Here is a 13,390-nt window from a genome sequence, read left to right on the forward strand (position 1 = left end):
GGGGCTGACAATCAGGCTGCTAAGTATGCTTCCTTCTTCCTTTGTAATCAGTCTGGACTTCCCTAGGAAAATTCGGACATAGGGGCTGTCAGAGGAAAAATCCTCAACTGATTGCTCCAGAACTAAATTCCTGAAGAAACAATCTTTTTTTATTTTATTTTTTATTTTTTTTTTAGCAGAATCAAGAAGACTAAATAATTTACAAAAGTTTCAGAGAACAAAAAATCCTGTGAGTTCCCAGAAAGCAGAAGGCACAATCTTTGAACATATAAGTAGTTCCCAATAAACTTATTACATTTAACCAGTAAATATAAAGAGACTGGAAAAGGCAAAGCATCAACTGTGTTTTTCCCTCAATCCCCCCAGAAATCCACCTGTCCTCTTGAGTTCCCCCAACAACCGCAGCAACGACAGAAACACATTCATGGGTGAGGCCCTGTGCCGAGGTCTCCTCTCCCTTTAGCTACTCTCGAGAGCAGCACCCTGTTCTCTCTGGCCACTGAGACCTGAGCTCCTTTCCTCCAACACTTCCTAGCACTGAGTCTTCCTTCAAAGACCTCCTGTTCTCTATCCATTCTGTCTCCATCAACCTAGTTCAGGCTCTTGTTACTTTTTTAACTCTCTACCCCACCCCACTCCACCCTCAAGTTATCTTTCTAAAATAGATATAAGATCAGGTTACTTCTCATGTAAAAAAATCAGGTTTGCCAACAGAGATCCTACCCTCTCCAAGGCCTGGCTCTAACGCTACTTTCTCTAAGAAGCCTTTCACAATTTCCCGAGTAGATCTATGAAGGCCCTGCGTCTCCTCCAAAGGCTTCTCACATTCCTAGCACCTAGCCCAGGGTCTGGCACATAGCAGGTACGGCTAAAGACCTGCTGAATCAGTGTCTGAACATAGAAATGATCTAGTTCAAACTCTTAACCGTTCAGACAACCACGGAACTTAATTTCTATTATTCCTGTATATAAAGTATGCCAGTGTCATACACAGTAAAATATGGTTGGCCCTCCTCATCTGTGGGTTCCACATCTACAGATTCAACCAACTGCTGATCGAATATGTGTGGGAAAAAAAAATAAGACATAACAGTACAGCAAAAAATAATACAAATTTTGCAAAATACAGGATAAGAATTTATACTGTATTAGGTATTATAAATAATCTAGAGATGACTTAAAGTATATGAGAGGATGTGTGTAGGTTATATGCAGATAATATGTCACTTTATATAAGGGACTTAAGCATCAATGGATTTTGGTATCTGCAGATTTTGGTATCTGTAGGGGGATGGGGGGGGGGTCCTAGAAGCAATCCCCCAGAGATACCAAGGAACAACTGTAATTATTTGGAATAAAAATATTTAAAGCTAGTTTTTCAGAAGTCTGATTATTTTTCATTTCCTAAATTTCCAACACCTAGCCCACAATTTAGACATGATGAACCAGGACAGCTACATCAGTTCACACATCTCACGTTTTACTCAGGAACCTATCTCTGCCCCACTGTTCTTTCTGGAGCTCAGAATCCAGCCAAGAATCCAAGTGAAGAACAGTACCTGATTTAGTACTGCTGACTGGTGGCCGTGGACGGGAGTGCTGACGCTTCTCATCTAACAGATGTCGGACATCTGCAAATTTCTCAGGTGGTAATTTGTTACCAATTCGGTTTTTGATATTGCTTGAAGATACACTATCTGCCCTCATGGAGTTCCTTTAAAAAGGGGGTAGGACAGGGCACAGTTAACCAACTTCAACTGTGAGACAAGGCCCAAACAACAATCTCATACTTTGCAGGAAACAATTTAAGAAATCCAGTCTTACATGGCCAACATTCACTTACAAATCCATAAACTTATAATTATTTGCTTATGGAAACCATGATCTGCCTGCTCTAAAGAGACTGGTCCTGGTGAGCAGGTTTTCGAAGGTGGTTTCCACATGTGTATGCGCTATTACAGAGCACATAACTACAAGTCCCCCTTTTCTGGGACAAACATTAAGTAGAAGCCTACAAAGAGACTGGGGCTTCCACTCACACATGCTGTGGTTTGGTTGTAATCAATACACAGTATAGTCTACAGTCTCTCTCTTTAAAGGGCAGACTTCTCTTTCATAGAGATATGCTACCATGCTAGGTGCCAGCACCGTTCCGGCAGCATTCTCTACCAGAAAGTTCTCTGAAAACTAAAAATAAAAATGTGAACAGGCTCGTGCCTGTAATCCCGGCACTTTGGGAGGCCGAGGCGGGTGGATCATGAGGTCAGGCGATCGAGACCATCCTGGCTAACACGGTGAAACCCCGTCTCTACTAAAATTACAAAAAATTAGCCAGGCATGGTGGCGGGTGCCTGTAGTCCCAGCTACTTGGGAGGCTGAGGCAGGAGAATGGCGTGAACCCAGGACGCGGAGTTTGCAGTAAGCCGAGATCGCGCCACTGGACTCCAGCCTGGGCAACAGAGCGAGACTCCATCTCAAAAAAAAAAAAAAAAAACACACACACACAAAAAACCTTTCTGGAAAAAAATAAAGCAATACTTACCATCTTTTTAAACACATATTGTTTTGTGTAATAACTGGACTTTGAGGAATTTATTTAGTTAGTGCAATTGTAAGAAAATAGAAACCTAAAGTCCATCAAAAAGGAATTGGTTAAATAAATCATGATACTTTCAAACAACAGACTATATACAGTTGAAAAAATGTCTACAATATATTAAGTGAAAAATGCACAATGCAAAACTATAAATAGCATAACCTCATTTTTATAAAAAGTATACTTTTATACAAATATATCTATAGTTTTTCCCTGTGCCATATATATACACACACACACACACACACACACACACACAAACACATACACACACACACACACAAAATAGCTGAAAGGTTATTTGCCAAATTGCTAACAGTAGTTATTGTTGGGAAAGAATGGGAATACAGATGATTTTCACTTTCTATGTTGTCTTTTGTTTTTATAACAAGAATCACTGCTTGTATAGAGGAAATACTGGATGTGTTTATTAAACTCCTACAAGGGACTGAAATCGGAATAGATAAAAGATATTATAAAATTAGGAGGAATTAAGAAGTTATATTAGTATTTAAAATCAAATTAAAAGCTAGCATTGATAAAACAAATTTTTACCTAATATTTTTCAACTGAGATTCCACTTCATCAGCATACATAGTCATTTTCATACTTTTCTTTGGTGAAGGCGTGGAAATCATTTTCAGTTCTAGATCATAGTCCATTTCATCTGAGTCTGAGCTGCTGGCACTGGATCGTCTAGACGTGCTCCGCTCCCGGGGCTGCTTGAGAGCCGGGAGCTCCTCGTGGTACTCTACTACCACTCTGTCATCTGCATCCATGTCCTGGTCTTCTTCCTCCTCTTCCTCTTCCTCCTCCTCTTCCTCCTCTTCAATGGGTTCCTCAGGAACATTCACTAGCCCTGAAGAAATTTAACCAGAAAACATTAGGAAAAGCACTAAAATTAACAAGTATGATTTTCTACTCTACATCGGTGACCTTTTTAAAAGGTGGGGTTCCCATCCCTGACATTTTATTGGAGCACTATCTATAATAGTGCTGAATGGACATTACTCTGATACTGCAACAGGAGGACGGCTAGGTAAAGTATGATGCAGCAGCCTAATCAAATACCATAAAGTCATTTAAAATACAAATGACCCTTATTATTCACAGATTTTGTATTTGCAAATTTACCAAATTTATGTGTAACTCCAAAATGAATACAAATTTATTTGAACTCCATGGTCATTTGCTGGCACGCACAGAGTGGCAAAAAAATCTGAGTCACCAGGTACGCACACTCCCAGCAGAGGTCAAACAAAGCAACACTCTCCCTTCCTATTTCATCTCATGCTGTAAACAAGCGTCTGTTTCAGTCCACCGAGTGCCACATTTTTTACACTTCTGTGCCTGCTGCTAGTGATTTCACTGCTTAAAATGGCCCTGAGTGTCATGCTGAAGTACTGCCTAGCGTTCCTAGATGCAAGGGGGCTGTGATGTGCCTTGTGGAAAAATACCATGTCAGGTAAGGCATTCAGGCATGAGTTATAGGGCTATTGGCTGTGAACTCAACGTTAACGAATCAACAATGTGTCTTAAATAAGGTGTCTTTAAAGAGAAACATATGGGCCCAGCGCGGTGGCTCACGCCTGTAATCCCAGCACTTTGGAAGGCCGCGGCTGGCAGATCACGAGGTCAGGAAATCGAGACCATCCTGGCTAACATGGTGATACCCTGTCTCTACTAAAAAATACAACAAAAATTAGCCAGGCATGGTGGTGTGCGCTTGTAGTCCCAGCTACATGTGAGGCTGAGGTAGGAGAATGGCGTGAACTCAGGAGGCGGAGCTTGTAGTGAGCCGAGATCGTGCCACTGCACTCCAGCCTGGGCAACAGAGCGAGACTCTGTCTCAAAAAAAAGAGAGAGAAACATATGTAAAACAAGGTTACATATTGATCAACTGACAAACATGATGTGACCAGAGGCTATGTACGATTCAGTATTTGCTAATTCAGTGTTCACAGTGACTTTATAGAACACAAGCACCATGAATAATGAAAATGGAAAAATACAATAAACGAAAGAAGTAGAATATAAAGTATATGTTCACAAGAGTTATACTATTTATTATGAAAACAGACAAATGGGAAAAATGTAAGATGAACTCAGTCATCATACAGGGTACTAGAAATAGGGGCAATTTGCTTTTTAATTTCCTTAATATGGATATAAAAAGTATATGATGAAAATATTTTAAAGTAACTCAAATTGGAAACGTGTAACCGTGTAACAGAAAAGTATGTGTATTATTATTATTATTTTGAGACAAAGTCTTGCTCTGTCGCCCAGGCTGGAATACAGTGGCACAATCTTGGCTCACTGCAGCCTTGACCTCCCAGGCTCAGGCAATCTCAGCCTCCCAAGTAGCTGGGACCACAGTCACGTGCCATCATGCCTGGTCTGGCTAATTTTTAAATATTTTGTAAAGACAAGGTCTCACTATGTTGCCCAGGCTGGTCTCAAACTCCTGGTTTCAAGTGATCCTCCTGCCTTGGCCTCCCAAAGTGCTGGGATTATAGGTGTGAGCCACTGTTCCCATCCTATGTGTATTATTAACATGTAGATCTCAAATATACAATTTTGTATATACACATTAAATGTCTAGACTTCATCCCTTTCTGTCCCCATTATGATGATAAATGTGTGTGTACGTTATTTTGTATGCTGACTTGGCTAGTTCTATTAGGCACGTAGAAGATTCCATAGATTAGGCTCAAAACAAGAACAATTCTTTATAAAACATAAATAAAATGGTTCTTTTACAATAAGCACCAAAAAAAGAAGAAAGAAACCCAACCCAAGTCATGATATCCCACTCTTCTGAGGCATTCACATGCACAAACCAACAAGCACAAAGCACTCAACACAGCAGCCTATTTTTAATACAGAAAAAAAAAAATACAATCAGTTCAACTGACAAAATAATTTCAAAAATTGTTTTTGGCCAGGCGCGGCAGCTCACACCTGTAATCCCAGCACTCTGGGAGGCCGAAGTGGGTGGAACACAAGGTCAGGAGTTCGAGATCAGCCTGGCCAACATGGTGAAACCCCATCTCTACTGAAAATACAAAAGTTAGCTGGGCATGGTGGCGCATGCCTGTAGTCCTAGCTACTCGGGAGGCTAAGGCAGGAGAATTGCTTGAATCCAGGAGGCAGAGGTTGCAGTGAGCTGAGACCAAGCAATTGCACTCCAGCCTGGGAGACAGAGGGAGACTCCATCTTAAAAAAAAAAAAAAAAATTGTTTTCATGCAGCTGTTGATATCAATAGTAGAAAAATTAGGATCCTAAGGAAAGTTTTGTTTTAATTTTTCTTATGTCACATTTTGCCTTTTTTGACAGCTTTTATAAAATCATTTGACTTCTTTGGGCAACTTAAAATTAATTGTGACTTGACTTACTTTCCTATATGTTGGCAGAGGGTGAGGGCAAGGAAGAGAGGATGATAAAGTTTGGAACCTTAAAAGATTGCATTAAGAATAAAAATATGATTTCAGGAGCCAAACATGTGTCTACCCAAGAGCTGAGCAGGCAACTACCAGAATGCCGATGTTTATACGACGTCAAGCCAACGTCATCCCCAATCAGGGCTCTCTTCTTGATCACGTCCCGCTGAATACGACGGGAATGATATCTTCGCTTCCTGCAAGAATGCCAAAATAAGCACACAATCAAAAACTGATAGGAAGGACCTTGAAATCCACTATTTCTTTTTCTTTTTCTTTTTTTTTTTTTGTGATGAGTCTCAATCTCTCTCCCAGGCTGAAGTGCAATGGCACCATCTCAGCTCACTGCAACCTTTGCCTCTTGGGTTCAAGCAATTCTCCTGCCTCAGCCTCCCGAGTAGGTGGGATTACAGGCACCCACCACCATGCATGGCTAATTTTTGTATTTTTAGTAGAGACGGGGTTTCACCATGTTGGCCAGGCTGGTCTTGAACTCCTGACCTCAGGTGATCTGCTGGCCTCGGCCTCCCATAGTGCTAGGATTACAGGCGTGAGCCGCCGCGTCCGGGCTCACTAATTCATTTCAACTACATATCGACACAATGTTAGGTCCTAACACAGATATTTTAAATGTAACTACAATTCAGCATTCCCCATCATTTACCACATCTAAGAATCTTGAATTCTTCCCTCTTGTCTTCCTTCCAGTCTACACAGAGTTCAGACATTTCACCACAGAATACCAACTGAAGGATTAAGAAAAACTTAAATACTATTGCATTTGAAGGTTTTGGGCTCACCATGAATTGCTAAGAATTCCTTTCATGCCTCCGTAATTTGGATTCCCATATTTCATGTAATACTGACTTCTTCTGGCTGCTCCAAGTTCCTTTTTGTCATCTAAAAATTAATGACAATAGTTACCTAGGATTTCCTGTGAGTGTGAAGACAATGCTGAATTTTTTTTTTTCTTTAATGTTTTCCATAGCTGGAATCAGATCAGCACAATTTGCCAACAAAAAGTAAAAATCCACTACCAACATTCACACTCTGAGTGCCCACTACAGCAATGCAGTGTAGAGGGGATAAAGCAAAATACAGAGACAAATGAGGTTAAAACTGCTGTTTGGAGCCAGGTGACTTAATGGAGAAAACAAAAATAAACAATACAAGATACAAGGTTCCAAAAGGCATAAAAGAGCTTTAGGTCATTACAGGTACCCGGGAATCAAAAAGACTTTCTCAAAATAGTGGCATTTTTGCCACCCCATGAAAGATGATACTCACTTCTGAAGGATCACATGCCAACAACACAGAATCAGGATTAAGGAAACAGACTACATATAATTCCATATATTTGGTAAATCATTTTTCCAGCTTATTGTGTTCCTCAAAATGGCTTAAAGAAAACAGCGTAGTACTATACACGTAGAATGTAGTCAGCCACTCAAATGAGTAAATGTGGTAAAGATCACATTTGTCAAGTTGAAATGTCAGTTAACAGGAAAGAAAGGTGGTCAGTCATCACAAATTTTTGTCAAAAGTAGTAATACGAAGACCTTCCACAGTTCTTGGACACTCTGACTGTAAAGAACACCACTGTAAATATATCCAGTGCTGTAGGTAAACGTGACAACACAAACCAGTATGTATAGCCCCCAGCCCCTGAACCCCTCAAACCATGCCCACCAGCTCCTTGGAGAAATGGCTGATTCCAGATGTGGAGCAGGTAAGACGCAAAATGAGTCTGGAAAAGCAAGGTGTTTTGTTGTGCCATAAAGAAAGAAAGTGCTTAAAGAATCATGGAGTATGTCAACAGCTTGAAGGGGCTCTACTGGCCAAATCCAAGATAATTTGTAAATTAAAATACCAATATTAGGCCAGGCGCGGTGGCTCACACCTGTAATCCCAGCACTTTGGGAGGCTGAGGTGGGCGGATCACAAGGTCAAGAGATCGAGACCATCCTGGCCAACATGGTGAAACCCGTCTCTACTAAAAATACAAAAATTAGCTGGGCATGGTGGCATGCACCTGTAGTCCCAGCTACTAAGAAAGTTGAGACAGGAGAATTGCTTGAACCCAGGAGGCAGAGGTTGCAGGGAGGCAGAGGTTGCAGTGAGCCACGATCGCACCACTGCACTCCAGCCTGGTGACTGAGCGACACTCCGTCTCAAAACAAACAAAAAAATAAATAAAATAAAATACTGATATTAATGGATGATAACCCACTGAATAAAGAATCCATGATTCTAAACTGATGTAAACAAACAAACAAACAGGTAAAAACAGAAAGCTCTTCCTTACCGCACCTGTCTACTAGTAAAGCAATGATATAGTCAGATACTAAACCTACTGCATGAAGCCCTGATGAGCAACAGGCTATTTACATGATCTCAAAGTATCTGCCCACCAATTTTTTATTTTATTCATTTTTTTATTTTTTAAAATAGGGATGAGGTCTTGCTATGCTGCCTAGCCTGGTCTCGAACTCCTGGGCTCAAGTGATCCTTCTGCCTCAGCGTCCCAAAGTGTTGCAATTACAGGCATGAGCCACTGTATCCTGCCAGCCCAATTTTTAAATTACAAACGGAAAAATAGTAACTTTACAGCGGAAAAACATACTGATGATTACCTTAACCAAGTGAATAAAGTGAACGTCCCTAGGTTGGGACAAGTAAGTATCTAGGGCCTCCTGACATGATGCTCTGGAAATGACATGACATCGCTTCTGTGGCACGCCTGTCTCAAATGCACAACCCAAATTCAATCAGGAGAAGTCATCAGACAAACCCAAACTGAGGGACATTCTATAAAATAGTAAACCTATACTCTTGGAAAACATGGGAGGACAAAAGTAGTTTCAACTTAAGGGGGACTAAGGAAACATTACATACTTACACACTCAGTCCTGGATGGATCCTAGACCTGGGGCTGGGCGGGGAATATATAAAGGACATTATTGGAACAACTGACAAAATTTGAATATCGACTACGGATTAGGTAACAGTACTGTATTAATGTTAAATTTCTTGATTTTGTTAAGTGTGCTATGTATAAAACAATGTTCTTGTTCTTTGGAATACATTTGGGGTGATGGGTTTTTATCTTCAACTAACTCTCAAATGATTAAAAAAACCAATATGCGCTTGTAATCCCAGCACTTTGGGAGGCCGAGGCGGGCGGATCACGAGGTCAGGAGATCGAGACCACAGTGAAACCCCGTCTCTACTAAAAAAAAAAAAAAAAAAACCAATATGTGTGTGTATATATATATATATACACACACACACACACACACACACACACATTTTTAAATGCCCACCAAAAGTCACTGTGTGTAAACAATCTTATGAGAAGGGAATTAGAACTGAACGGTATACTGGCAATGTTCAGGAGGATGTTGCTGGAATAGATAAAGTTTCATTTTAAAGTTTTCATAATTCAGATGGTAACTGGCTGAAAATATACGAGGCAAACCAGTTTCAACAGCAAATAACTTTAGCCAGAAGTCACAGAAATATACAAATAGTTAATATTCACTTTTAAAGTCAGAAATTCCAACTCAGGTGACAAAGCAATTATTTCATAAGTGCAGAATATTATAGTTTGAAGGGAACTTTGAGATTACTTGATCTAACTTCTATTCAAAAAAGAAGGATGTCACTCCATAATAAATCATTTTGATTGAAAATACAAAACAATACCAAATATTACATTTACCTTTTGTAGCAAATCTCATGAATAACCTATTTCCTTTAGCAAGTTTGTTAGCTGGACGAAGATCGTTTCTTAACAAAGACTCCTCTTCTACCTGAGACAACGTGTCCAACTTAAGAAAGAAGAGTATTTTTAATATAAAAATTAAAGTCCTTTTGATATTTCTTCAGTAGTAAAGCTACCATTAAGAAAAGCATTCTACCTTTAGTACTTCCAAGCATTATAGCACTAGTTCTGCTGTAGAATTTCTAACTCAGAGGTTTCCCCTGCCCACCTTGTCTAAAAGAACAGTCTCCATCATTCTCTATCCCCTACTCTTTTCACAACACTCATCGCCACCTGACACAGTATGAGGTATCTGTGCATCAGCGTATCCTCTGCACTCCCCACTAGAATGCAGGCTCCAAGAGGGCCAGGACTTTGTTTTCCTTGAAGCTATATCCCTAGCACTTAGAATATGGTATATAATAGGTACTCAGTAAATATTTTTTAAATGAATGCATGTTAATATTTTTAACAATAGTACATAATCCATTAGGAAGTATGCCATTACTTGCTGTTTCTTCATTTTACCGATTAGATAACACTTCAAAGTACTTCTCAATAAAACTATTTTCTTTTTTTGTAGAAGCATGAGTACTGTTCTAAGATTTCAAGGTAAATCGCTATATCCACACGAACTTAAAGGACAAGAGCCTGGTGCACCCTCAGAAGGTCTAATGGTGAAAGCTAGAGAAAAAACACAACTAAGTCTTTAAGCTTCATTTAAAAAGACAGTAAGCAATTTTTTACAAAAACTTTACATCTGTCTTTCCCCTATTACTAACCTCTACATCACTTGAGTTCTCATCTTCAACCTCTCCTTCTTCAGCTTCATCATCATCTGAACTGTCTTCCTGCTTGTCTAAAATGGAATGTGAAGGACAAGATGAAACAAGATAAAATATTTCATATAATGAGATACAAGATGAACTATCATATAATTTTAAAAGTCCAGCATTTTCTCCTATTTCCTGATGATCTCAAGCATCACAGATTAGTTCAGAAACACTTGGTGATGAGATGCTATATAGAGCTCTGCTCAGAAACAGGACTGTGTAAAGGAGAGGACTTTCAGACCCCAGTTCCCTCCTTTGTATTCAGTTACCTTTTTTCCTCTTCTCAGCTGACTTGTCCTCACTGGCATCCCTGCTTCTTATCTTATCCTGTGCAGGCAGGGAGCTCATATTGATAAGTGCTCGTGTGGCTGTCATTTCATCCAGCCAAACTACATTACCTAAAATAAAATGTAAAACAAGACATTACATGGCATGCAAATGGTAAGCTTCTTGAGAGCAGATTCTGCATCGCATTCATCACTACAGCCTCATCCAGCAACAGATAATCATCAGTAAATATACAAACCAACTAATGAAAAGAAATATAGGCCAGGCATGGTGACTCACACCTGTAGCCCCAGTACTTTGGGAGGCCAAGGCAGGAGACTCGCCTGGAGTGAGATCATCCTGGGCAACATAGTGACACCCTGTCTCTACGAAAAAATACAAAAGGCATGGTGGCATGAGCCTGTAGTCCCAGCTACTTGGGAGGCTGAGGTGGGAGGATGGATTGAGTCCAGGATATTAAGGATGCAGTGTGCCAAGGTCACATCACTGCACTCCAGCCTGGGTAACAGGGTGAGATTGTCTCAAAAGAAATGAAAAGTTAAAAATAAATAAAAAAGAAAGACAGAAAGAAAGAGAAAGAGAGAAGGAAGGAAAGAGACAGAGAGAGATGAAAGAAAGAGAGAGAAAGAGAGAGAGAGAGAGAAAGCACTTTGGGAGGCTGAGCCGGGCGGATCACGAGGTCAGGAGATCGAGACCATCCTGGCTAACACGGTGAAACCCCATCTCTACTAAAAATACAAAAAATTAGCCGGACGTGGTGGTGGGCGCCTGTGGTCCCAGCTACTCGGGAGGCTGAGGCAGAATGGCATGAACCTGGGAGGCGTAGCTTGCAGTGAGCCAAGATGATGCCACTGCACTCCAGCCTGGGCGACAGAGTGAGACCTTGTCAAGAAAAAAAGAAAAGAAAAGGGAAGGGGGGAGGGAAAGGGGAAGGGGGAAGGGGGAAGGGAAGGGAAAAGAAAGAAAAGGGTAGTAAAACCTCTCTGATGAAATTAGCCTAGAGCTGCATTTCCAAACTGGGTTCCACAAAATAACTTAAGTATTCCATGAAAAAGAGTTGTTATATTAAAACTACTTGGAAGAGAACACAGGTAGTTAAACATTTAATATGTAAGTATTAGCAGTTCTTGATAACTGTCAAGTAAGTTTGGACTGTTCTTTACGCTACCACCCCCTACAGGGAAGCCCTTTGCTGTTCCTTGTCAGGACATACTAAACGGATTCCCCCTTCATCATTCCCATTGGAAAATGTGGGTGATGAAGGCATCCCTGGGGTATGTAGAATGGAGGCATGACAGCCAGTTGGCTTTGTAGCAACTAATGTGCCCCTTTAAGAAAGATAATTTAGCAACAAAAGGGCTTTGAGAAATCTTATAGAAAATAAACCTCTTTAACTCTGTTTAAAAGAGTATTTCCCAAAATTATATGTCCCCTGTACCTCAGTTTGGGAAATGAAGGTCTGAGGCTCTCACTTCTGTTACTAATGTGCCATGTGGCCTTAGGCAAATATGTTCCCTCCTCTGTTTCTCACGTTCTGATAAATAATACAAGATAGGTGAACTACATCATTCTGAGAGTCCCCCCAGTTCTAATATACCTTAGCCACAGTTTTAATGACTTAAATCAGGGTTAGTGAACTATAACCCGCAAGCAAAATCTAGCCCACCACCTGTTGTTTATTTACATTTGTACCAGCTTTATTTAGGTATAATTAATGTACAATAAACTACACACATCTACCACCTGTTTTTGTTTTTGTTTTTTTTCTTTTTCTTTTTGAGATGGAGTCTCACTCTGTTGCCCAGGCTGAAGTGTAGTGGCACTTTCTTGGTTCACTGCTGCCTCTGTCTCCCGGATTCAAGCAATTCTCCTGCCTCAGCCTCCTGAATAGCTGGGATTACAGGCGTGCATCGCCACACCAGGCTAATTTTTGTATTTTTAGTAGAGACGGGGTTTTGCCATGTTGGCCAGGCTGGTCTTGAACTCCTGATCTCAAGTGATCCTCCCGCCTTGGCCTCCCAAAGTGCTGGGATTACAGGCGTGAGCCACTGTGCCCGGCCTACCGCCTGTTTTTGTAAATAAAATTCTACCGGAAAACAGCCAGACTCATAGTTTATGTATTATTTATAGTTGCTTTCATGCTATCACAGCAGAGCTGAGTAGATGTGACAGAGACTGTTAAGCCTACAAAGCCTCAAATATCTGCATTCCAGCCCTTTAAAGAAAAAAGTTTGCCAATTCCTGATTTGGATAGTGTAAGTTAAGCAGAAAGAAAAAAGGAGAAAAATGTTTCACTCAGTCATGTTTGTCTTTCAATGAAAACATCTTCCTACGATAGCAGCTAAGAAAACCAGGCTACCATCTACGGTGCCACCTAGCAGGTCAGCCAGCTGGCAGCAAGTAAAGCCAGACTAGAAGTGAGTCAAGACAAGAAGCCAGCAAAGCAGTAACAAGAGGTCAGGCCAG

At 40.6% G+C, this 13,390-nt stretch overlaps 1 protein-coding gene across 4 annotated transcripts in view; it reads right to left on the minus strand.

Moving 5' to 3' along the window:
• The window catches only part of NCBP3 (nuclear cap binding subunit 3), a 44,376-nt gene that overhangs the window by 12,768 nt on the left and 18,218 nt on the right, over positions 1 to 13,390 (minus strand). For all 4 annotated transcript variants that reach the window (XM_032138926.2, XM_058431375.1, XM_058431376.1 and 1 more), the window contains 7 exons: positions 10,906 to 11,034; positions 10,586 to 10,662; positions 9,762 to 9,870; positions 6,841 to 6,940; positions 6,134 to 6,237; positions 3,152 to 3,455; positions 1,560 to 1,714 (listed from right to left, as the gene is read on the minus strand). In XM_032138926.2, coding sequence (XP_031994817.1) covers positions 1,560 to 1,714; positions 3,152 to 3,455; positions 6,134 to 6,237; positions 6,841 to 6,940; positions 9,762 to 9,870; positions 10,586 to 10,662; positions 10,906 to 11,034 — 978 coding nt within the window. The remainder of the gene's footprint in view (positions 1 to 1,559; positions 1,715 to 3,151; positions 3,456 to 6,133; positions 6,238 to 6,840; positions 6,941 to 9,761; positions 9,871 to 10,585; positions 10,663 to 10,905; positions 11,035 to 13,390) is intronic.

Source organism: Hylobates moloch, unplaced genomic scaffold, assembly GCF_009828535.3.
Source record: "Hylobates moloch isolate HMO894 unplaced genomic scaffold, HMol_V3 SCAFFOLD_19, whole genome shotgun sequence".
Taxonomy (NCBI): Eukaryota; Metazoa; Chordata; class Mammalia; order Primates; family Hylobatidae; genus Hylobates; species Hylobates moloch.